The sequence below is a fragment of the Stenella coeruleoalba genome, assembly GCF_951394435.1.
Source record: "Stenella coeruleoalba genome assembly, chromosome: 5".
NCBI classification, from domain to species: domain Eukaryota; kingdom Metazoa; phylum Chordata; class Mammalia; order Artiodactyla; family Delphinidae; genus Stenella; species Stenella coeruleoalba.
Window position 1 is genome coordinate 50,514,812 of NC_137150.1, and position 24,604 is coordinate 50,539,415.

General features: G+C 39.6%; 1 protein-coding gene across 9 annotated transcripts in view; it reads left to right on the forward strand.

Moving 5' to 3' along the window:
* The window catches only part of FNDC3B (fibronectin type III domain containing 3B), a 468,247-nt gene that overhangs the window by 160,841 nt on the left and 282,802 nt on the right, over positions 1–24,604 (forward strand). For 7 of the 9 annotated variants that reach the window (XM_079921937.1, XM_079921936.1, XM_079921939.1 and 4 more), the window contains one exon: positions 18,404–18,542. In XM_079921937.1, coding sequence (XP_079778063.1) covers positions 18,432–18,542 — 111 coding nt within the window. In that variant the 5' untranslated portion in view covers positions 18,404–18,431. Of the gene's footprint in view, positions 1–12,783; positions 18,543–24,604 lie in introns of those variants that run through there. The other 2 variants (XM_079921943.1, XM_079921940.1) reach the window with 2 other exon arrangements.

Consider the following 24,604-nt stretch of genomic DNA (forward strand, 5'->3'; position numbering starts at 1 on the left):
ACATCAAGTAGGGGAGAAAGTTACACAAGAGGCATTAATTGGATGTAATATGTGAATTGAATGGAGGAAAGTTTGCTTGCCTAGAGTGTCTCTTGGGTCTTCAGAGAGGCTCAGACTATCAGATAATGGAAGAAAGTCCAGCAGTCCATCACCCTCCTTTCACACTTGAGGACAGGAAGGCCCAAAGGGCTCTTAGTGGAGGTCATTGTAAACTGGAGTAATCTTGAGGTAGCTTTAACCAACAGATAAGGCTTAGACAGAAGGTGGATGTCCTAGGAAAGAGGAGGGGGGTACCAGGAGCAAAGTTTCAGCAGTCACATGCTTCTGGAGCCTCGTGACGCTGGTAGGAGGGAGAGTCGTGACACTGGTAGGAGGGAGAGTCGTGACACTGGTAGGAGGGAGAGTCGTGACACTGGTAGGAGGGAGAGTCGTGTGGGCAGAGTAGGAAATACATTTATATAGGCAGGGGACTGTGGAGGATCTGTTTGGCCTGAGAAATGTTTTTGAGCTACAGAATATACTATCTTGCCTACATATGTCATATTAGGAAAGATCTAAGACAGTGTTTAGTGTATTTTACAGCTTTTCTGAAAATTCCCATCACCTGCCCTTGTTCAGAGGAAAGATATCCAGGCCTCCCTCCAGAGATTCTGACTTGGTAGTTCTGAGGTGGAATTGAGGGATCCATATTTTTTTTTTTTTTGCGGTACGCAGGCCTCTCACTGCTGTGGCCTCTCCCGTTGCGGAGCACAGGCTCCGGACGCGCAGGCTCAGCGGCCATGGCTCACGGGCCCAGCCGCTCCGCGGCACGAGGGATCTTCCCGGACTGGGGCACGAGCCCGCGTCCCCTGCATCGGCAGGCGGACTCTCAACCACTGCGCCACCAAGGAAGCCCGGGATCCGTATTTTTAAACAGTTTTATTGAGAAATAATCGACGTCATACAGTTTACTCATTTAAGATGTAAAATGCAATGTATATATTTGTAGCATATTGGCAAGGTTGTACAACCATCGCCAATATCAAATTCTAGAACATTTTGTACCTTCTAAAAGAAACCTTGTAGTACCTATTAGCAGTTACTCTGCTCTGCCATCCCTCTACCCCTCCACCTCCGCCCCAAGCTCCAGGCAAACACCCTTTCTGTATCTAAAAATTCACCTGTTCCGGACATTTCATAAAAGGAAGTCATACAATATGTGGCCTTCTGTGGCTAGCTTTTTCCACCTAGCATAATATTTTCAGGGTTTATCCATGTTCTGTCACGTGTCAGTACTTCATTCCTTTTTATTGCCAAGTTCTTTTCCATTGTGTGGCTCTACCATATCTTATTTATTTATTCTAAAGTTGATGTTTGGGTTGTTTCTCCTTTTTTGGCATTTATGAATAATGCTGCTGTGAACATTTGTGAGGAATCTGTGTTTCTAAACAAGCACCCCACCTGATTCTGTTGCAGTAGTTCCTGCGTCACACCTGAAGAAACACTAACCGGAGCAGTTAGCTCAGTAGAACTCGCACTTCCACACGCGAAGTCCCTCATTCCGCATCTCATGAGAGCTGCTCTGGCCTCTGCTTGAAGAGTCCCTGGTTTGTGAGAGTGAGCGGTGGCCTAGTGGAGGTGACGTTTCACAATGAATTGCATGGTCTGCATGTGCAGGGTAGAGTGGACGGAAGAGGGAGACGAGAGAGAGATGGTAGGCAGGATAAGTTGGTTCCAGATGGTTCCAGAATCTAGAAGTGATTTAATTCCTGAACTAGGGCACTGCTCCTTCTGCTGCTGGTAATGGAAAGGAAGAGTCAGAGGAGCAGACTTTTATTAAAGGAAGAATCCTTTCACTAGTGGTGATTTTAAAATATTCAGCAGTTTATATTTTTAACTGACTCAGACATGGTTATGTCTAATTCTGACCTTATCTATTCCTATCATCCTGTTATTCCAAATAAATGTGTTTTTACCAACTGTTTGAGAGGGGAAATCCAGGAAAACTAACTGAAGGATATAGTATAATAAAAAAAATGCTGGGTTATGATATTTTGAAGCCTCTGGACAATTTGGGATGTTTAGATATTGTACAAGCCTGTGTCAGACTGAACTTCTCAAGGTTCCTTTTTAGATTCAGGATTCTGTAATATATCTTGAAACTGAAAATAGTTTCTAGGAGCGGAGTCCTCACCATCACTGTGGGTCTGGCCCACTGTGCCTAAGGTGAAGCGGAAACCACACCTGTGAGCTGCTGCACCGATTTAGAAGGTGGGGCTGCCACCATCAGTGACCAGTTTCAGGAAGTCATAGAAGTGTGTTTTGTATCATAGGATTCTCATTGATCAGATATCCATTATCTGTTTCTCATTTTTCCATTGGATGATTTGACAAATATGATGAGATTGCCCTTAAGATGCTCTGTGTTCTATATATTCAATACGTTTTTTTTCTTCCCTAGCAAAAGCACCACTAAAAAAAGGTCAGAACATGTTGATGAAAAATTCTTCATTCTACCTACTTAACCATAATCACTGTGAACACTTCGGTGTATATTCTTTTATTTCTGTTCTCTTGTGAAAAATAAACATATTCCTATTTTTGCAGAAATAAGACCACAGCGTAGACCTTCTGTTTGTTAACCTATGGCAGCATAGTCTTCCATTGTGTGGATGAGGTAGCTTCCGACTTTTCACTGTTTTATGCTGAGATATACTTTATACTAAGGTAGTTTTAGGTCACATCATACACTGCCAGTCTGGTTTTCTGTTAATAACTTTACTGGCAGCAATACACCTAGATGCTCAGGGTTAAGTGTTTTGGGTCAGAGTGCCATCAACCTTGGTTCATGATACGTCTGTTCTGCTGAGAAGATAGGGTAGGTTTATAGTTGTGAAGAAAGTATTATGAACAGTTAACAGAAAACATCCTATAGCTCTTAAGAAACAGAAAGCAAACCTTTACTTTTTAGAAACTTACATATATGGAAACATAGAAACAAAAAATTGAATTTACAGTAATTTGTGGGGACCATTCACTTCATAATTCTATTTAAATATTTGTGCACAATCTAAGTGTATTGTGTCATTATAACCGGATATCATATAGAAGTAGATTATGCCTTTGGGTACACGTTGGTCATCTCAGTTGAATACCATGTATTCCCTAGCTTTGTGCCAAGGTCAAGGACCTGGAGGAGATTTTGCCACCTTCTCTGAAGATGTCACTTAGGAACCAGTTCTTTATTTTGTTATTAAAGTTGTCAGTGTTATAATCATGAAATATCAAAAATAAAAAATAGGTCTATACTGTGTCAACTGTAGCCCTCTAACTTTATAGATTTCATATGGCTAGAAAAAAATTGAAATGAAACACATCACTGTTTTAACAGTGGATGTTTCTGGGTGATGTGATTATGAATAATCGAAACTTTCTTTCTACTTCTCTGTATTTCCAGATTCCTAGAGTGAACATGTATTATATGTTCTAATATATGGGGATGTGGGAATTAAAATATGGGACAAATATTTTTAGGCTTCAGATGAGGGAAGGTGGGGTGGAGAGAAACCATAAAAATTAGAGTGGGTAGTTACTTTTCCACTGAGAATGAGGCCTACCAACCCTAAGGGAACTCTCTGGTCCCACCCTGTACTTTTCTTAGCTAGAGTTTCTGAAGTCCTTTGTGCTAGTTAGGGACTAGCATAGTTAGCACAGCTAAGTAAGTATGTAACAGATTTCTATTATTAGTTTATCTTTGCTGAGCCTCATTTGATTGACGGAGAGTTCTCCACCCAGAAAGTTCCATTTATTTTGGCAGTTCAAAGAGGATATTTTGGAGTGCTTGTTATCTAAAAAAAGTAAGGTTGAGGAACCTGCTTTCCCCTCCTCCCTTTAAAAAAACTGTTTGGGTTGGTCCTAGGGAGCATGCCTAATCTAGGGATTACTCGGCAAGCATGACCCAGGGCTGGCTTTGTAAATGTTACCAAATCTATTACTTAACCACAGATGTGCTTCCATTGTTGTGTTCCACATAGTCCCGGGCTCAATGGTGAAAGTTCGTTCTGGGAGACTTGGCTAAATCCGTGTCTTTTAGGTCTTTACCTTATGTTGTGCAGTGGTTTGGAAATATTTCATCGTGAAAATTTGACCAGTCACATGGTACAATGTAGATGGAATTATATGGGTTTTTAAAAGTTAACTTTTATGATTATAAAAATTATAGATGCTCAAAAATAGTTAAGTACAAAGGAAAAAATGTAACTCATTTCATTATCCATAGGTTAACCATTGTTAACATTTTGGTTTTATTTCATTTCAGTCTCATAAACGATTACATGTACATATATACTCTGTGTACCTTTCACTAAATATTGTGTTATGAGCATTTCCATGTGATTTCTGGTTTACTTTTTCTATATTGCAGTAGTGACTTCCTGAAGCTAGTAAGTGCTGTTATTTATGGTTGGCATGGGTGCAGATGCCTTTTATTTTATGGTGGCTGCCTTAAGTATTAGACTTCCAATAAACCCTTGAGATGTATGTATTAAATGTGACGTTCTTTGTTGCCGTCCCCAAATCGATTGATTATTAGAGCTGGCAGGGACCTTGATCATGGAGTTTAGCCCTCTAATTAGAGAAATGAGAAAAATAAGCCAGAAGAGTTGCCCCTTGCCCAATGTCATTAAGTTATTTAATGGCCTAAGAATATTCCTCTCTTTTACACGTTGAGAGACTTGGGTATTGAGAATTTAATCAACATTTTTGAAAGAACCTGGTTGTGTTTTTTTTTTAAAAAGCTCAGGTAGGGAGGAAAAAGTCAAACTGGTAGTTTTGTAGTGTAGTAGTAAATTGGTAAAACCTATTTGTTAATTGCATTTTCCATCAGCAGTTGGTTAATTTGATGGCATGTGTCACCATTATCTTTATTTCCTCACATATTTGTGCAGAAGTCATTGATACGATGCTGACAATGCCCACTTTCCTATCTGAGGAGTTAAAATAATTATTTTTTTTGCTTTGCAGTTAAGCAAAATGGTCAGTATTTAAGGAACCCTAATTTTCAGTAGAGATAATGAAGTGAGTGTTGAAGTTTTGATTTTTTAAAAATTGCATATCCAATACTAACACTGTTCGTTAGTTTTGAAAAGCAATAAGTTCCTGGGAGTATTTTCCAGTTTATTTGAGAGAAAAATGTCATGGCCTTGTGATTTTTTTTTTTTCAAACAAAGTGATACCCTGAGAGATTAGCTAGAGAAATGAAATGCAGTTGTTGACTGTGTCCCTTTTACCTCGGGAAGAACTCGGGGGAATGATTGTTGACAACACCAGCTTTGCTGACCCTGAAGTGTAGGCAGTGGGGGGCCTGTGAACATGGCATTTACAGTGGTTCACCGTCCCCTGCCTTGGAAAGTTCTCTCTGGAACAGTTGGAGGTGCTGTTAGCGAGGCCTGCTTCCTGTGTGAGTACCTATTGTGGAGGCCTCCCTTGAATGGGAGGTTTGTGAGAAGTGCTTTCCCACCAGTACACAATGCACCCTCTCGGCAATGTAAATACACATTCCACTTAGGGTCAGGCTCACAGCGCCTGGCCAGAACTCCCTTGCAAAGAACGGTATTTTGTAGTTGCATTTATTTATAATGGCCGGTGGAAAATTAATATGCTTGTTAAATCTATTTTTAAAAATAAAAGGGAAGCCACTTATCTAAGAGTGTTTGCTGAATGTAAATCAATTAGCTGTGGCATATTTTGATCTCGCTAATTCGCCTGCTCTAGGAAATGATTGTCACCTTCTTACTAACTGTTCTGTCTATATTTGAAACTGGAGATTCTTGTTTTAAGAGTTATCCTTATGCCTCAGAAAAACTCCTTTTGGGTTCTCTGATGAAAAACATAATAGGCTGTGGCTAAAGAAAATAAAGTAGTGACCCTAGAAAATACTAGATCAAGTCATCTTGGGATTTCAAATGGGCTCTATTGAGCAGTAAATGAAGGTCTAGAGATCAGAGCAGATAAGATTCTTACTTGGGAATGGCAACACAAAATTATTTGTCTTTATTTCCTTGGAGATGATCGTTTGCTTTGAATCCAGGGTATGGATATGATTACTCGAGAGATTGAATGGGGTCCCCATCTAATGGGCCTGGATTTATTGGAGACAGGTCCCACCCGGTCCCTGAATGTTTGCTGACATTCCCAGCAGGGGAGTACCTGGTCCCCAAAATCCATTTCCTATCCCCCCAGCCTGTTGCTCTTTTCTCAAGATTTTACCAAATGAATTTGTTTCACCAGGGTGCTTTAAAGAGTATAACATAAAGTCCTGTAGAGAAAAATCCATGGTGGAATTTGGATACCTTTTCATTTGGGTTAATTATTCTTTGTTCAGACCCTGCCGGGTGAATTGTGGATGTATAGAGTATAAAATACGGACAACAATCTTTGTCTACTAGAAAGTGAGTTGAAATTTTCCTTATATTTTTACATCTAAGGTGCTTGGCATGGAGCAGTGGTTGTCAAAGTGTGGTATGGGGGACCCTTGGGTGTTCCTGAGATTCTTTTAATGGGGTTCGCGAGGTCATAACTATTAATAATCCTAAAATGTTATTTGTCTTTTTCAATCTTATGCTTCTGAGTTCTTCAATAATGTTAACTGAAAAGTATCTTGTGTCTTTCATGCTTTCACATGAGGAGAAATATGAAAATTGAATTGGAGAACATGTATTTTGTAGCAGAGTTGAAATTTAAAATTATTTTTCTGGAAAGATTTTAAAGCCTATTAGTGGACTCCTTAAATTTAGAATTTGAATGATTTTAGAACAAAAGAGTGTCTTACACAGAGCAGAACCTAAGTGAGTATTTATTAAATAAATGAATGCAGCCCCCTTACATTTTCTTAACAAATTATATTAGTGTAATTAATGATGTCATTATTCACAGGGAGTGTTTAGAATATAGGCAAGCATCATGCTTTCAAACATTTAGATTCAGCTGTTTGCATATAAGTATGTATATACCAATTGTCATTTCATTTATTGAATCTCTTTGATGCTCTATGGTACGGGACAGTTTTGTTTTGTTTTTTCCCCCGTAAAAGAAAGAAAATGTTTTTTCTGAAGAATTCCACATTTTTGTGTTTTCAAAAATATTAGTCTGAATTAGGAAAGTGGTTGCTCATGCTGAAATTTTGTGATGGGCTAAAATCTGATATAGTAAATAGATGTTCCCTTACACAGTGTGTCTTTGCACCTGCTAATTTGTTTCTTTGTGTCATTTCATGTGAATTTTCTGTTTCAGTACCTTGTAAGTTCTAAGGAACACCTGGTATTTGCTTTGTGTTTAGTCACATTAGGTGAAATACAGAGCTGCTTATGAGAGTGTCATCAGTTGTAATGATTCTTTAAGAAATAGTTTGTTTTAAAAACATGTTTGTAAACTGATTTTCAGTGTGTCCTATACTATTCTCATTGATTTCTCTACCCTCCCCCACATAGGGGAGGAAGAAATATTTGAACCAACATCTAAAATTAGTAATAAAATGTTAGAAATCTTTGAAATACATATCTAAGTATAAATTGGATAAAACATCAGTGATGCTTCTACCAGGCTGAAGTAACAGCTTCAGAGCTCTTCCTTGTAATGAGTGTTTCATAACATCTATTCAGTTCAACAAAACTGAGTTTGTTAAATAAACATGATTGAATTCTATATGAGCTGATTAAAGGAACAGTTTTAGTATCCTCCTGGCTAATCAGAAATGAAGGTTGGGCAGGTGGCATGTTTTGAAGACAAATTCATCTTCTGGCACACTCTTAAGAGTAGGGAAGATGCCACAGCTGGGAAACCAAGTTTAGACATTGAAGCTTATCTCAGATGAAAGGTTTCATAGAGCAAGGAGGTCTGTTGACTTCGGTTTTGTCAGAAGTATCCAATGTGGATTTGGGTTAATCGAATATAACATTCAGTGTAATGCTATTTAACATCATGCCTTTATTTCTAGAATCCTACCAGTCCCTGGTACATAGTGGATGCTCAATAAATGTTTGTTAAAAGAATGGATGATTATCTCTGTTCATGTCCTTTTGTTTGATGCTATTTTAGAAGATTCCTTTCAGCTTAGTCCTTTTGAGATATTGAAAATAATAGAATCTTGAAACCCTTTGTACCAAATACCTTGTTCTAACACTCTCCTCATCGATGACTTGCTAAGCTGCCCTCCTTTGTGAAGTAATTTTACTTTTGTGTTTAATCATGGCATATCTCTTTGAAAATCAACACAGAGGGTGTAACTTTAGTACTTTATAGTTTGGTTTCTTTTTCTCCATAATTTTTAACCATCTGGACTACATGATAGTACAGTGGATTTGTTTAACCTTCCTTAAGCTACTTTGAAAAGTGTTTTAAAAAAATCATTAAATCTGCATCTTGGTGAAGATACACCCAAAACTCACAGTTGTTGCCTTTGTGTATGGGGAACTGGGGACTGGATAGGAGAGAAATGCACTTTGATTGGATGTCTTCGAAAATTATCTTTTGAATTTTGTACTCTGTGCTTGTTTTATCTAATTTTTAAAATTCACTAACCTGTGAATTTTTCATCAGTCCTTCCACTTCCATGTTTTGTTGCCAGATTCTTAAATGTTATAATCAGCTCACTCAGAGAGCGTTGACTCTTAACCATGGCTTTCTGAGTCTCTATGGGCACCTTACTTAACCTCTCTCAGCCTTAGCTGCAATACCTGTTAAGAGGGGAATACTGCCTCCTTCATACGAAGGTTGAGAGGCTAGGTAAGAATTAGTGTGCAGGGGCTGCAAGCCATGCCTTTCTTTGCTTTGGGGCTCTTTCTCTCATCCTTTCCCAGAAACGGTCAGTTTTTGGGTGTCTGCAACACATCCCACCCACACACCAATAAAGGGTGTTACACGTGGCTGTTAGGTACCCAAGTGGTTGTAGAAATGTGAATTTAATTCATAATACATCTCTAAAAGCAGAGTAATAAAATACATTTTGGATTTCATTAGAGGGGACTCTAGAAGTTGTGTTAAAGCACCCACATTACAGATGAAGAAACTGAGACTCAGAGGACCTGTGTAGGCCCACCTTGAGTCACAGCCCTGACGAGCAGTGGGACCTGTCACAGTGCCGTGGGGCTTCCAGGCAGGTGGTAGTAAGTAGCCCAGGGGCTGGGTGAGGAGTGAGCTTCTGGTGCTGGGATGGAGAGGAGAGCGTGTCTTCTGTGTCTTCTGATATCCCATCTCATCCCTTTCTATATCTGCCCCGCCCTTGCAGCTTGCAGGTTGACTGGTGGCGGGGTGGCGAGACCTGGAGCTGCAGAGGGTTTTAGGAGTGAGCTCTTCTGTTCTTGGACTATAGTTTTCTAGACTTGTTTTCAACATCCTATAGAAAAAGATACAAACAACCACACAATTCTGAATCTCATTGAAAAGAAGTATTTTCAGTTCTTCTCATCTTTGGGTAAAGTATGTGACAAAGTTAGCTTGGATATGTGTGAAAATAAGGGCTCATAGCTTTGGAATGTTTCTTGTTAGATGCTAGACTGTCATCCTTGGGATGTGAGAGAGGGATGTGAAATTTATTGTGCTGAGTGTGCCTGGAGTCTAGATGTTCTAATAAAAATGTCTAATTACATCTGCAAACTTCTTTAAACACCATTTAAAAACAATGAACAAAACAAACGGGCCTTTGGTTGGTAAACGTTTTTTGTAGTTGGGCCCCCTTTCCCTTTTAGTTAATATTTTCAGAACTGAGCTGTTTATGTGTGGATGTGGATCAGAGGTCCAGAGATTGTGTATATGTAGTGATACAATTTTTTTTTAAGTTTTTGTGTTTCCTTAAAGATTTGGAGTATATTAAGGGTCTATGGAAGCAACCAACCTCTGTATATTCATGGAGAATTACATTGATAAAAGTAACCTCAGGATGCATATAATGCTTACATATGATCCTTAGATATGTAGGTTGTTTTTTTTTTCCTTCTCAGAAAATAGTGCCTTTCCTGTATGGTAGTTTTGAGTTCAGACATGACTATGCTTTGCCAAATTAAAAAAAAAAAAAGAAAGCATTTATGTATTCTCAAAGGCAGGGGCCTATACATTAGACTATTTGGCATCCCTCCTTGGTCTCTGGAGCACAGTAGACAATTCTTTTTTTTATTTGTTGCTTGAATCATTTATTGTTATTTAATCTGTGGCAGAGGTGGCAGCGGTGCTTTTAATCTAACTCAGTTTCACGGGATTTCTCTGTGACTTTAAACTTTGCCACCTAATTCTCCTGTGTTTATAATTGGATGCAAAAAGCGAGAGTGTCTTTAAGGTTAGGAACTTTTTCAGACAACTGTGATTTAACTTCACTAATGAACCCATGTCAGACAAGAAGACAAATTCCAGACTATTTGTGCCTCAACCAACCAGCTGGGTGCATACCTCCAGGTACTGCTCATGTCTCAAGAGGTTTTTCTGCATGAACAGTTATCACCACTCCTTTCATTCAAGTGGCAAGCCATGGCAAGAGTCTTTCTTTCACAGCTGTGTAGAACTCAGCTGTAAAATTAGCTTTCATTGGCATAAAAACACAGTGATTACTATCACTATTTACTCAATACGTTCTTTTTCAGCATTTTACTTAGATTCTTCCTCTCTTATGCAGAAGGCTCAGATTATACTCATACAAGTAAGAGAAACAGGTTCTTAGAGTTTGAGTAAACCTCTCTTTTTAGCTTTTGCTTATTAATCTGTATGAAGTGAGCACAGTAGGCAATGGTGTTTTGAAACATAGTCTATTAAGAGCAAAAGGAAACCTTAAAGGTGAATCTATAATCTTGTCATTTTGTAAAAGAAGAAATTAATTGCCCCAATTTAAAGCTAATTATTGGCAAACCTCAAATTAGAACTCATATTTTCCAATACTCAGTCTTGGGGTCTCTTTGCTCTAGTGCTTTTTTGCCGAACACACTGGTCCTTTGAACAGTTTTTAGTGGAAGGGCTGTGAAAAATTCTAATAAATATCTTTAGTTTCTCTCCATATCCTTTTTTTGGGCACAATTTAATTTGATTTTCAGAAAAGTGAAGGAGAGTGTTTGCCTGTACAAGTACCTTTCCTCATGGTTGCCCACAGTGTACGGGAGACATGGTACAAAGAGAAGCACTGAAACCACCTGCAGCCTTTTCCTGTCCAATGGCAGTGCCCCCCATCAGGTTCCTGAATGGCCACATGGTAATTCCACACGGTCAGAGCCAGTGCCACAGCCACTGCTTTAGTGTTACCAGAAGGGAAAGAAAAGTCCTGCTTTCACAGGAGCAGGAACATAGTGAAAACAGTCCGATGTGTGTTGATGGATGAGCAGGTTTCTCTCAATTTCAGAGGTAAAGGAGGTTGCACAGTGTTTCTATTTTGTTTTCATCATTTTTTTCTTTCTATTGATGCTGTTGGTGTTTCCACAGTTATCAGAAAGCTGTTTCTAGTTTTGCTCCGAAGGCTAGAACCGTTTTGAGAGTTTCTAGGTCTTGAAATGTCATCAGGGGTTTACCTTTCAAAACCAGAATGGAGCAGGAAGGTAAGAGGTTTTTCTGATGAAGAAAATAAAACAGCAAATGATACTTTGATATCTCGTTAGTTTTAAGAATGTGTATAACTTTTTAAAAACATTTTTTCTTCTCTCTCTTCCTCTCTCAGCGTTTCTCTTTCCCTTCCTCCTCTCTCCCTCTTTGTTTTTCTAAATCTTGCTAATAAAACTTAGAGTGGAAGACTACACACTAAGAAGCTGTTGGTCCTTGTGACTGAGGGCATGTGTACATAACGGCCACCTGTATGAGAAGGAAGTTCATGAAAGCAGTTTTTCTTTTTTCTGTGCTACGTGATTCTCTGTCAAATTTTGACTTTTTAAGATTTTTCTTTTTTACTACAGTCATGGCATAAACAAGTGTAAATCAGCTGCACAAATGTTTGTCGTAATAAGTTAGGTTTTATTAGGCTTAGGTTTTACATTGGAAGCCATTAAGAAACTTGTAATCACTCATAAAACATTAGCTATCTGATAATTATATTCTTTGAATAGAGATACAGTAATTTCTTGGTAACCTCTCAAACCCATCTGCCTCAAACACAACACAGCAAAACAAAGCCCCCGTTTTTTTTGTGATTCAGTAAGTTTATCCTATTGTCGTTTTGACTACTGGTGGGGTTTTTCTTGCTATGTTGAAACAGGAAAAAGAGTTCTTTTCCTTATCACTATTTAGAAACATGGCTAGAACATTTCTCTGGTATGTGTGTGATGATTTTCTGACACCTGGTCCACAATAGGTTCTTACTACTGAAAGTCATTTAGTACTTTTAGTAGAGAAGGAACTTTTGTTGAAGTATGAATCAAGCTATGATTTTACTAATGTGCCCCTGAGAATATTTTTCCCAGGCTGCAGAACAAGCATGTAGCAAGCAAAACGTTTACATGCTGTTTAGATTATGTGAAGGTGATTGGTTAATGTATAATTTATTGGAAAAGATACAAGCTTTATGGAATCACAGTTAACTTTAGTGATATGAATTCTGAAAATTATTTTATTTATTAGATTATTTATTTACCTAATTGCTTCATAGGTCTTAATTGGTGGGTTTCTATCCACTTCCCATTCATCAAGGAACCCATTTCGCTTCTGAAAGTGCATTTGAATTGCAGAGTGGAAGCAAAAAGTCAAAACTGATGATGTGCACTTTTTTTTTTTAATATATTGAGGTGTAACTGGCACACATACATTCTTCTTACTGGTTCTCATACTGCTTTTATTTTTTACACACTTCCCCGGGATAGTTTAGAATAGGTCAGAAGCCACATCAGGGTGTAGGTGAAGTGAGCCTGGGAGCCTGCACCTTGGCGCTGGCCTGAGACTTGACTCAGGGAGCCAGTCTCCTTTCACCCAGTAGGTCCACCCCGTTTGGCGCTGCTGGTTATGCTTTGCTCCTTTTGGTGCCATTAGGTTTCTTTTCCTCTTGGCATCTGAAACCCATTTGTGTACTGTACTGCTAACTCACATCTTGAATTAATGTAAGGAAATTCGGGTCATCAGCCTATGGAGTGAGGACCAGGACATTCTGTTACTAATATGAAGGCCAGGTTCACAGACTTAAACCTCCTCCCGCGGTGATCAGGGCTTTGGTTTTTTTCAAGTTAGAAATTCTTCCTAGTATATAATTGCTTTCTCTGGCCTTTGGAAATGGATCTGTGGTTCTTTCCTGAGAATCAGGTTTTTTATGAAATTGGCTGTGTGTTTCTTAGTATAGGCTGGGGCCAAAATACCATGGAAAACCTTTTTGGACTTGGAGTGAGGGAAGCAAAATAAAGGGAAAAAGTAATAACCCAGTTGCCTAGAGTAATGTAAAAACTGAAGACCCTTTGCAATATTATTTTAAAATAAGGTGTTCTGTAAAAGCTTTGGGGGCATATTTGGACAGAATTAAACGTCTTACCGGCGGTGAGGATCTCTTTTTCAGAGTATGCAGTGCCCCCCCTCCCCCCACCATTAGCCTAGAAGTTCTTTGGTTCTGGGCCTTGCTAGCAGGTAAGGACGGTAACAAACGACTTGCTTTCAGGAGAGAGGGAAGTTAACCACAAGTGCTCACGTGGCATCCCTTCCCTGTCAATCAAAAGAATAGAACTGGCCGGGCATGAAGCACTTGTGGTTTTAGTGTTAGGATGTGTGGTTAGGGGGAGAGGTTGTGAGGGCCTGTGGTTGTCACCGAATTCTTTGAAATAGAAGTATGGGTAAGAATAAAAAGAATAGGAGTGAAACCTTGGAGATCTATGTGAAAAAAAAAAAAAGTTCAGAGAATTAGAAAAAAGCACTGTAGTAGAGGTCATCTATTTTCTATTGGTTTAGTCGGATTAGTTCTGCAGCACATTTATTCTTTATCTGTAAACGGTGGTGGTCTAAAGAATGGATTTATTGCAAGAGCTCAGTTGTGTGTGAGGAGGACAGTATGGTTGTGGTAGAGCCTTGAATGCAATGCATGAGTTCTGTGAAAGCTTTGGCCAGCTCAGATACACATCTGTCCAAGGGAGAAGGAACCCAGACCAGGATGGACGAGGGTTTTGTCAGGGCGATTCCTCATGAGACTTTCTGACTGACACGAAAAACAGTTACAGCTCAGTTATCCAGAGATCAACATCTGGCTCACTCAGCTCCCCTCAGAGCTGATAGCAAGGCACAGAGGGGAGCTTCTGAGACCCCAGAGACCACTCCTCTATGTGTGTATAACTAACAGCCTGGCTTCCCAGCCCAAGGAAGATATAAGACAGCAAATTTAGGATATGTTTCTCAGATTTGAGGAGGTGTGGTTTGTGGTACAGCCTAATGAGGAAGAGAGAAAAAAAAACCCATAGAATTTAAACCTAAGAACTCAAAGTAGGGGTGAATTTCTCTGAGTATGTAAGGTCAGAATGCTTAGTAACTCCCTAGTACATCACCTTGTGACTGAACACAGTATTGTAAACAATGACCCTACATCCCTAAGGAAAAATAAAGTTACGGTCAGACTGCCCTATAATGAAGTGAGAAAATGTATAATTTCCACCCACAATTATTGCAAATAAAGTTTTTGGTCCTTCAAGTTAACTGTTTGAATAGTAAGCCTTCCACATTCATGGCTTCATTTTTAAAATTCCATTTGAAAAGTTCAAGTTCGGTCAGCTTTCTTAGGCATGTCACATTCTCCAGGTCTCCTCAAGACAGTGGTGCTGAGGCTTAAGCACCTCTTAAGGTGTTTAAGTTGAGTTTTGTCTGGGTTATCGGCCAAAATAGAGGAGACTCACTTTGGGGGGAGCTGTCACCATTAAATGATTGCTGCATGGCAAGCCTTCCCAAGTATCTTGGCCTGACTTAACCTTCTTCAACTGTCAATGGTTAGGGCTGAGTGGTTTTCCCAATTTCCAACTTGAACATTTGACATTCCATTTGTATTTGGAAAAGTCATTACCTCCTGCTACCCGACTCCCATCCCCATCACTAGGGAATAACCAAAAATATGGTAATAACCATAGTAAATACTACTTTGTACCCTGTTTTATGTTTTGCATCTATGGTTTTCATTCTTTTATAATTCTTCCTTCTGCCTTTTCTCTTGTCCCAGTCCACGGCACTAAATTGTTGGTGTTCTATGATAATTTAAGGACCGATTGGCAGGCAATTGCTTTGTTAAAGTAGCTGGGCATTATCTTGCCTAGCGGTAACTTATTGCTTTTTCTACATGTCCCTTGAATTCCAGGCAAATGAACATATCCTGTGTATGTGCATGGAGTGTAGAAAGGGGGTTTTAAACATTGTTGGCTGCCTGAACCACCCCTTCTAGATCAGTCTCTTACCTTGTATTGCAGGCAGAATAAAGTCTGGTTTACCTTTGGTGAAACTCTTGGGCATTAGAAAGTGGGCCTTGGATTTTAGCAAGCTGGTGGCCTACGGTAAAGAGGGTTAACAACTTTGCTTATGAGCATTGTGCCTCTGTGGCTTCATTTTATTTGTTTTTGTTTTTGTTTCTTGCGGTACGCGGGCCTCTCACTGTTGTGGGCTCTCCCGTTGCGGAGCACAGGCTCCGGACGCGCAGGCTCAGCGGCCATGGCTCACGGGCCCAGCCGCTCCGTGGCATGTGGGATCTTCCCGGACCGGGGCACGAACCCGTGTCCCCTGCATCGGCAGGCGGACTCTCAACCACTGTGCCACCAGGGAAGCCCTGTGGCTTCATTTTATTCTTCCATTTTTGTCCATGATTAAAGGTACAGTTGTTGCATGGTTGAGTTGAGGCACTAGGAGTGTACGACGTTTATATGTTCCCACTGTATGCTGAGTTGATTTTTTTATGCACAGTTCCCCGTCTTCCCCTCCCTTGTTCCCCCTCAGTAATCTGCAACAACTACTGCACATCTGTGAGGTGAATAATCCATCATCCAGTAGAAAAGAAATACAGGATTCAGGCATCTTTCTCTGTATCGAATAGCTGCATTGCCCAAAGTTGCCTGTACAATTTTCAAAAGCAAGTACAATTATCTCTTTGTGCCAGTGGACTTGGTTTCTTTGGGGGTTTTTGCAGCTCTCTGTTGGCTCCCACCCTCCCTCATCGTAGATTTATAAGCCTTTCATGGAACCGGGGAGGGGCTCTGTCCTTTTATCCCACACTTGCAGAACCTGGAGTTTAACTGCCCAGTTTGGACTTGACACCTGTGCTTAAGAGTGCCAGCTAGTGGGGCTGGATTGCTGTGTTTTGATGATAGCAAGTCCCATTGTTTATTACGATGCCAACCAGAAGGTTTCTTAAATTGGAATTGTCAGTGTTAGACATAATGTTGGGAGTTGAGACATTCTTTGGTATTAGGGATGGGTGGCCAGGAATGGCTAAATTTTATACTAGATCACAATTCTGTCCTCCTACCAGTACCTGCGTGCACAGGATGAAAAAAGAGCAGGTTCTATCCTTATGCTTGTCTGTGAGATGACCAGGACTGTCCCCCAGTGGGAGAGGGCTTTGGTGCTCACTACTTTAGCAGAGGAGAGGGGAGAGGACGGAGCCACAACCTCCATAACCTTACCAGCAAGTGCCTTGGGGCGCTTCCCTGCGGAGGGGTGAGGAAAAGGTGGAAGTGAGTGTGGAGTGCTTCTTTCTCCCAGATGCTTTATCCTCAGACCCTTAATGTAAATTAGTACCCTGGTTATCCAACCTGCACGTTGAAGAAACATTAAATAAAACATTACGCTTAAGAAATAGGCCTGTGTAATATCAACCTGAGGAAAACTAGCCATTCTTTCTTCATGCACTAGTAGGATTAAGTATATTTGAAATAAAACTGAAATGGACATTAGTACTCCATTAGTAGTACTACTCAAAATCAAACAGTTGATGTCATGATAGTGTCAGTTATCTTGGTTAATTCTGTTGTGGAAGAATCTGTTTCCTACATTAGGATAAACTACTGGGCTTTGAGTTTTGTACTTTTATTTGCTTAGGAACTGAGTAATTGCCTCATAAAACAGCATGATGATACTGTTAACACTGCATTATAAGACCTGTTATTATAGAATGTGCTTCCCTAGTTGGAACAAGACTTTGTTGTTTGGCGCTTAAAATAATTAGTTTCTCCAAATGGGGTTATAATGAATAGTGTAAAATTTTACCGATTTAAAATAAAGTTTATAATCTCTTGGGTGGCTTTTATGCATCATTTGATACTTCCAGGGAAGGAGTATCTTTTGGATGGGATTTGGGGGAGGGAGATATATTTAACATTCAGAATGAGAAGAAATATTTTATTTGTCACACCTGAGACAAATTAGAGATAATCATTAAAGGATTTGCCCCACTGTTTTGCCTGATTTGGATATTGAGTATTAAAGGATTCATTTACCAAATCCTCTTGAATTTGAAATTTTGGGGGACTTTATTATGAATGAGAAAAATTTTAAAATGAACCACATGGCAGTCTCTTTCTGGACTGACTTAAAATAGTGTGCCTGTGTGTTTGTTTATTCTTCTTTGTCCATGCTGTTAAACTTTTTGTGACAAAACGTTTTAGGCACGATTGAAGGATACGTAAATACTTCTTAAGGAACATTATAATTCTGAATAGGAATTCATTGTTTTCCTGCTGTTATATTGAAAAGCTGGATGTTGGGGGCAAGTACCATTACGGAATGAAAGTGGGCTTGGCGTTGTTTTGAATACCTGTATGACAACCATTTATTCTGTGGAAACAATGGAATGTGCCGTTAAGCCTTATTCCGTACAAGGTGCCACGGGTACTGTCAGATACAGGAAAACTCAAGACATTCGGCCGTGATAAAGCTGTAAATATGCAGCAGGTTAAATCCAATTCAAGGAGGTGACGGGAGAGAAATAATTAGAACATGATTAATTACCAATTTAATGGCAAGGTCAGAAATCGCAACAACTGCAGTGTAGGCAGTTAACCTTTGTTTACTTGCTTTGTTAACAGCTTTTTTTTTTTTTGAGGAAAACTTTTCTTATAGCTCATTCTCTTTGGCCTTATTTTCTGTAATTACCTTAAAGATAATGATATGGTCAGTGTTCGTTTGACACTTTTAGCCTCTCAAATTGTTACCTCATTTTATTCTGAGGAAGATCCCTGGGGTTAGGGGACTTACTATTATTCATAAGTTTTTAAAATTTATAGCTAAACAATGAAATTGAGGAACTAGAGGTTGTGTTCACTTGGCTGCGTAGAGATTCAGGTTTGTGGTCTCCTAATTCAGGCTGTTTCCTGGGTTTTGCTTCACCCCTTTTAATACAGTACTGTGATTAGAAGAATTTGAGTTTCGTCTGACCTCATGACGGTGCACTTAAATTGCTGACTTGTTACAGGTGAATTTTTTTGGTCTTGAATCCTTTTCAAAAAAAATGGTGATTTTCTTGCAGGAAGCCAGTTGAGGGAAATTCTCCATGAATGTATGTCACAATGATGATGACCGACCAGATCCCTCTGGAACTGCCACCATTGCTGAACGGAGAGGTAGCCATGATGCCTCACTTGGTGAATGGAGATGCAGCTCAGCAGGTAGGTGCAGTAAGAAGGAAATTTAAGTCAACTTGTCTAAGTGGGAAACGTTAACCCAGAAATTGTTTTTATATTTTTAAGATTTTTTTTTGATGTGGACCATTTTTAAAGTCTTTATTGAATTTGTTACAATACTCCTTCTGTTTTCTGTTTTGGTTTTTTGGCTAAAAGGCATGTGGGGGTCATAGCTCCCCAACCGGGGATTGAACCCCACGCCCCCTGCCTTGGAAGGCGAAGTCTTAACCACAGGACCGCCAGGGAAGTCTGCTAACCCGGAAATTGTTTTATTTTGAGATTCAAGATCTGTGATTTTGAACCTTTGTAGTTCTCTAGAGGTCAAGTGTTTTTGTTGTAGAATTACTATATGATTTAAAATATCAGAAGTTGTAGTTTTTGAGAACAGCAAACTTTACCTAATCCAGTTGGTATTCTTGAAGCATCAAAAACAAATGTCTGATTTTTGAAATGAATCATTTTGAAAATACGTACAAGTCTTTGGAATAAAATACTGTTTGCTTATGTCATATATTGTGCTTGACTGGTTTGCCTGATTGGTCAGAGCAGGATGGCCCGAGCAGGATTGCCCAGAGGGTGGATCAGGTTTTCATCTCACACAGGGGGTGACTGACCCCGACAAGAGGCACAGGTCTGTGTGAACCCACCCTGGCTCCTGGAGCAGTCCTTCCAAATGTAGAGCCTGCTGCCCAGAAAATGATGGTACTTGTTTTCTGTAAAAACTCCTTTGCCTCTAGTTACTTAACATTACAGAGTTGAAAAGTTATTCCTGAGCTCATTCCTGTAGCACTTGGGAAAAAATTTAAATGGTAAGTAAAACTTTAAAAATTATTAGAGACAAGTATTGTCTCTGATAACATTATTTAAATTTTTAATTGACAACTAAAACTGGGTTCCCTCAGTCTTGTACTAAATAAATGCCATTTTTTATACTTGTGTAGCTCTTTAGAAGCACAAAAGTAGAAGACTTCGTTTTATCAAAAGTAGAATTGGGAACAATTGCTTGAAAAATATTTACGCAAAATATATTAATTCAGAAAAGTTAATTGGCCATTTATTTGATGTCAGTGTGTTGCTCTTCCCCACCCCCATCTGTCATAGTACATTAACACTCTTTATCCATCATAGTACATTAATACTTTGTATATACCTCTGTTGGATATTGCTTTGCTGCTTAGTAGTTTATATATATTACTTTCTCCTGCATTAGACTGTGAACCTCTTAAGAACAAAGAATATCTAATAGGTGCTCAATAAATGTTTGTCAGTTGAACAAATTTCCTCCCTTCTTGCCACTGATGCAAGTATCTCTCTTCCTGACTCCTGATTCTCTCTTTTGGCTCATTTCCACCCATCTACTGTAGTATCTTTTATCTTAAATGCACAAATAGCTATACCTCTCATCCACCCAACAGAAACAAGCTCCCTCGCTTGACTCCACATTCTCCCAGTTACCATCTTGTATCTCTGCTCCCCTTTATAGCAGTGCTTCTCTAAATAGAGCCTCTGCTTCCTTGCCTCTATTACTCTTCATCTCCAGAGTCTCCACTTGTTTCTTGTCATCTTTCTATTCCAGTCTGTCAGCAAGTCCTGTTGGCCTTATCTCAGGAACATTGCTGAAACCATACTTTGCCATGTCCACTTCATTTCCATGACCACTCCTGGACTCTAAGCCAGCACCTCTCACCAGGGTAGGACAGTTCTTCTCACTGGTCTCGCTGCTTTTACTTTTGCTCTACCAGAAAGCATTTGCCACACAGCAGTCTGCTAAAAACATAAACGTACCATGTCGCTGCCCTGCTCACAGCTGTCCTGTCCACCTGAGATAAAATCTGAGCGCAGAACCATGGCCAGTCCACCTTCTGCGGTTAGAGCTTGCCTCTCTCCATCATCCTCCCACTGCCCTGCTCCGGCCACTCATGGGAAGGTCTCAAAGTGCCATGAATAGTTTCAAGATGCGGTGTTTGGTCTCCTTTATTTTCACTAATTAAAACAATAAAAGGGCAAGTTGGGACTTCCCTGGCGGTCCAGTGGTTAAGACTCGGCACTTCCACTGCACGGGGTACGGCTTCGATCACTGGTTGGGGAACTAAGATCCCACATGCCTCATGGTGAGGCCAAAAAAAAAAAAAAGCAGGGACAAGGTATTCAAATATGACTAAACTTGGAAAACAATGCAGGTCTCTCAGATGTTGTCACCTTGTTCCATTTTGCATATGTACCTGGAAGACCTGAGACCACCCATCCATGTAGCTGTGCACCATTTTTGTGTTTTGATTTCTCCCTCATTTCTATAATTCATTTTGCATAGAGTAGCCTTTTGTAGTTTTATAAGCCAGCATACAGAGCCCTTAGAATTTTCCAGTTTTTTCTTCAGAAGTAAACTCCTTTGCTCCCAGAAATGACCAGTGACTGAAAAGACTGGATTTCCTCAGAAGGCCTTGTGGTATTTCCTACTCTGTATATCTACCTCAGCTCCTAAGTAGAAGCTGCTTAATAATTTTGGTTAATAAAATCACATTTCGATTTCACCTGAGAAGGTTTCTATAAATCCAAGAAATGGGAAGATTTGTTAATGTTTTATAAGCAGTCACAAACATCGAGCTTTCTCAGACTAGAGTACACTTACTCTAAACAGATCTCATCGGAAGGAAATGTTTCAGTCTCTCTAATTCGCAAATATGTTTGATTGTGCTAGAAGCATTGACGTTTAGGCATTTAGGTTATGTGGGCCAAGCTGTTGACTGGCATTAACCCTAAATGTCCCTTAGTGGGGCACAGTTGTTAACTGGGCAGAGTGCGTTTGAAATGTTCCTCTCGGCAGGAACGGCCCAAGATGTATCATGCCTTGATGTTGTCACTGTGGCTCTGCTGAGGCAGTGGCCTATGTGCCTGACACTTCTTTTTGCCTCTTTCTGCCCCCAGAATCCCCATTCTGTGTCTCCCTCATTCACTCAAGCCTTCACTTTTTCCTTTGGGTCCTAACATTTAGTTTTGGCAGAGTTAAGTGTGGTAGAGTCCCCAGGGCCTGTGTGTGGAACCTGGGCTAAGGGGCAAGCAAAACCAAAATAATGGAGAAATACCAGAGAGGAGGTGGGGGAGGGGGAGGGATGGGGGCGTCACCAAAAAGAGCAAGGACCAGGAGTGCGGATCCAAGAGTCAGGAACTGCAAGAGTGTTGAGTGCTTGTCCGGGCGCCTGCTGTTGTTTGCTGCTTGCTCTCGGAGCACGTGTGGTGTGTTGCTCAGGTGGGTTTGTGTGAAAGGATCAGGAGGCTTTGACTATGCTGTCTCTTGAGGCAATACTTATTCTTTTTAACAAGGACCATTTGGAGGCACAGGGCTGACTTCAATGATGGACATTGCAGGCACTGTCCCGGCAGACCCCTGGAGTGACGTTTTAAGGGAGAGGCCCTTGAGCCACTTCCCAAATTATACTGTTGAAGAGAGGGGCCCTCTGGCTCTGCATTTGTTAGGAGTGTGTAGGTGAAGCTTACCTTGTATGTGTTTACAACTCTTAATACATTGCAGCTGTGCTGAGGACATTCTAATTATTTCTATATATGCAAAAGAACCACCACAGTTAGGAGAAAGCTCTTCAGTCCCCACAGCCTTCATCCTCCGGATTTCTGTCCTGTTGGCTTCTGGATTTAATTAGGACCGGTTCTTGGCAAGATTCTCTGCTCTGTTCTGGCTCTCTAAATAAGAAACACTGTTAATTTTCATTATCCGAAGTCATGTTAAGTTTGAAACCTTGTTTTGCCATTTTATGTAGGTAGCAGGAAAAGGATGATTCTTTTCTTAAAATGAAAAGCTGTCCTCATTATGAATGAATGAACATTTAAAGTGTATTATCAACTAAGAAATGAACAAGAATAACAATAACAAATACACAAGGTGGATAGAAGGAACTTAGCGTTATTGAGATATAATCCACATGCCATGTAATTCACTTAAAGTATACAATTTGACGAAATTGATTATATTCACAGAATTGTGCAACCAAGACTACCATTAATCTTAGAACATTTTTATCACCCTGAAAAGAAACCCTTTAGCAGTCACTCTCCATTCCCTTCTCTCCCCTATTCCTAGGCAGCCACTCATCTACTTTCTGTCTCTGTAGATAATTTGCCCATTATGGACATTCATATAAATGAAATCATACAATATGTGGTCTTTTATGTCTGCCTTCTCTCACTTAGCATAATGTTTTTTAAGGTTCGTCCATGTTGTAGCATGTATCACTATAGGCATACCTCGGAGATATAGTGGGTTCAGTCCCAAGCCACCACAGTAAAGTGAATATTGCAACACAGTGAGTCACGTGAATTTTTTGATTTCTCAGTGCATGTAAAAGTTCTGTTTACACTATACTGTAGTCTCTTAAGTGTGCAATAGCATGTCTAAAAAATTGTACATACCTTAATTTAAAAATATTTTATTGCTAAAAAATGCTAACCATCTGAGCCTACGGTGAGTCGTAATCTTTTTGTAATAGTAACATCAAAGATCACTGATTGCAGATCACCATAACAAATATAATAATAATGAAAAAGTTTGAAATTTTGCAAGCACTACCAAAATGTGACACAGAGATAGGAAGTGAGCAAATACTATTGGAAAAATGGCACTGATAGACTCACTCCACTCAGAGTTGCCATGTTAAACCAATTTGTAAAACACACAATTACCTGCAAAGCACAATAAAGCAGAAAAGCTCAATAAAACGAGGTATGCTTGTACTTCATACCTTTTTTATTGCCAAATAATATTCTAGTGTATGAATACTACTCCATTTTATTTATCCATTCATCAGTTGATGGACATTTGGATTGTTTCTGCTCTTTTTGGCTATTATGAACAATGCTACTGTGAATGTTTGTGTGGTTTTTGTGTTGTGTGTTTTCATTTCTCTCATGTATACCTAGGAGGGAAATTGAACGGCTTTCTTTTTAACTATAGTTTTCTAAATAAAGTACTTCTGCTTCTCTCACTATAATTTCTTCTACCTTTAAATAGATCAACATAGCTAAATAAAGTTTGCTTACCTTAATATGCCTAACCACATACTATTCTTGAGTTATAAAAGTCATGTTTCCACCTGAGCTTTTGTGTGTGGCTGTATAAATTACAGTGAATGCCCTTCAGTAATCAAAATATTGGCATTTCATACATTACATTTCAGAACCTAATGTTCTGAAACATTTTAGAACCTAATGGTGTATTAATTTAACTATCTTCGTTAAGTACTTTTAGCACATCTTAGAGATTTTAAGAAGTAGCAGCTAGTTTTGAGCATGAAAGAGTAAGCATTTCCAACTTGTTCTATTGGTTTAATATTTCAGTAATCTCTGAAGAGGAATTAGAGCAGCCACCAGTTAAAGAAACTATTAGGTTAAGAGCAGAGTGTTCACCTAGAATTTACTGATTTGCTAATTTAATCTGTGACACTTATAACCTACACGACGGTGGTATGCCACTTTATATTCTTAGTGACACTTCTCACATATGTATTCATTAGGTCAGTGGGGTGGGGAGAGAGTTAGGCGCCTCTTTGTTCTGCCTAGCATTTAGCACACAGAGAGCACCTAGCAAATGTTTTGTCATTTTTTATTTCTTGTGTCTTTTCTTTTTTCTTTTAAGCTTCCTGAATATTAATTGCTAATGAGTATTCTTAATGCCTCTTCTTCAGGAAGTGGATCTTCTTAAATGTAAACAGAAAACTGTTTCTGGGATAGCCTGGAAGACAGGAGGTTAAAGTTACCTCAGTTGTGTCCAGTTGTCTTAACTTTAGCCCGTTTCGATTGATCAGCATTTAGCACGTCATTTTATTGGGAGTGAGGGTTTTTTTTCCCTTTTGTTTCTTCTTTCTGAAAGCCTTTGTTTCCCTAGACAGAATACACAGCCAGAGTTTTCCTGGATCATTCGTTTGAGTACACATTTCCAGACAGCACATTAAACACATTAAAACTTTCCACGTTCAGATGGTGCTCGTCATCAGCATGTCTTTTACAGCAAATGTACTTCTCCTGCTAATCCAGTGACC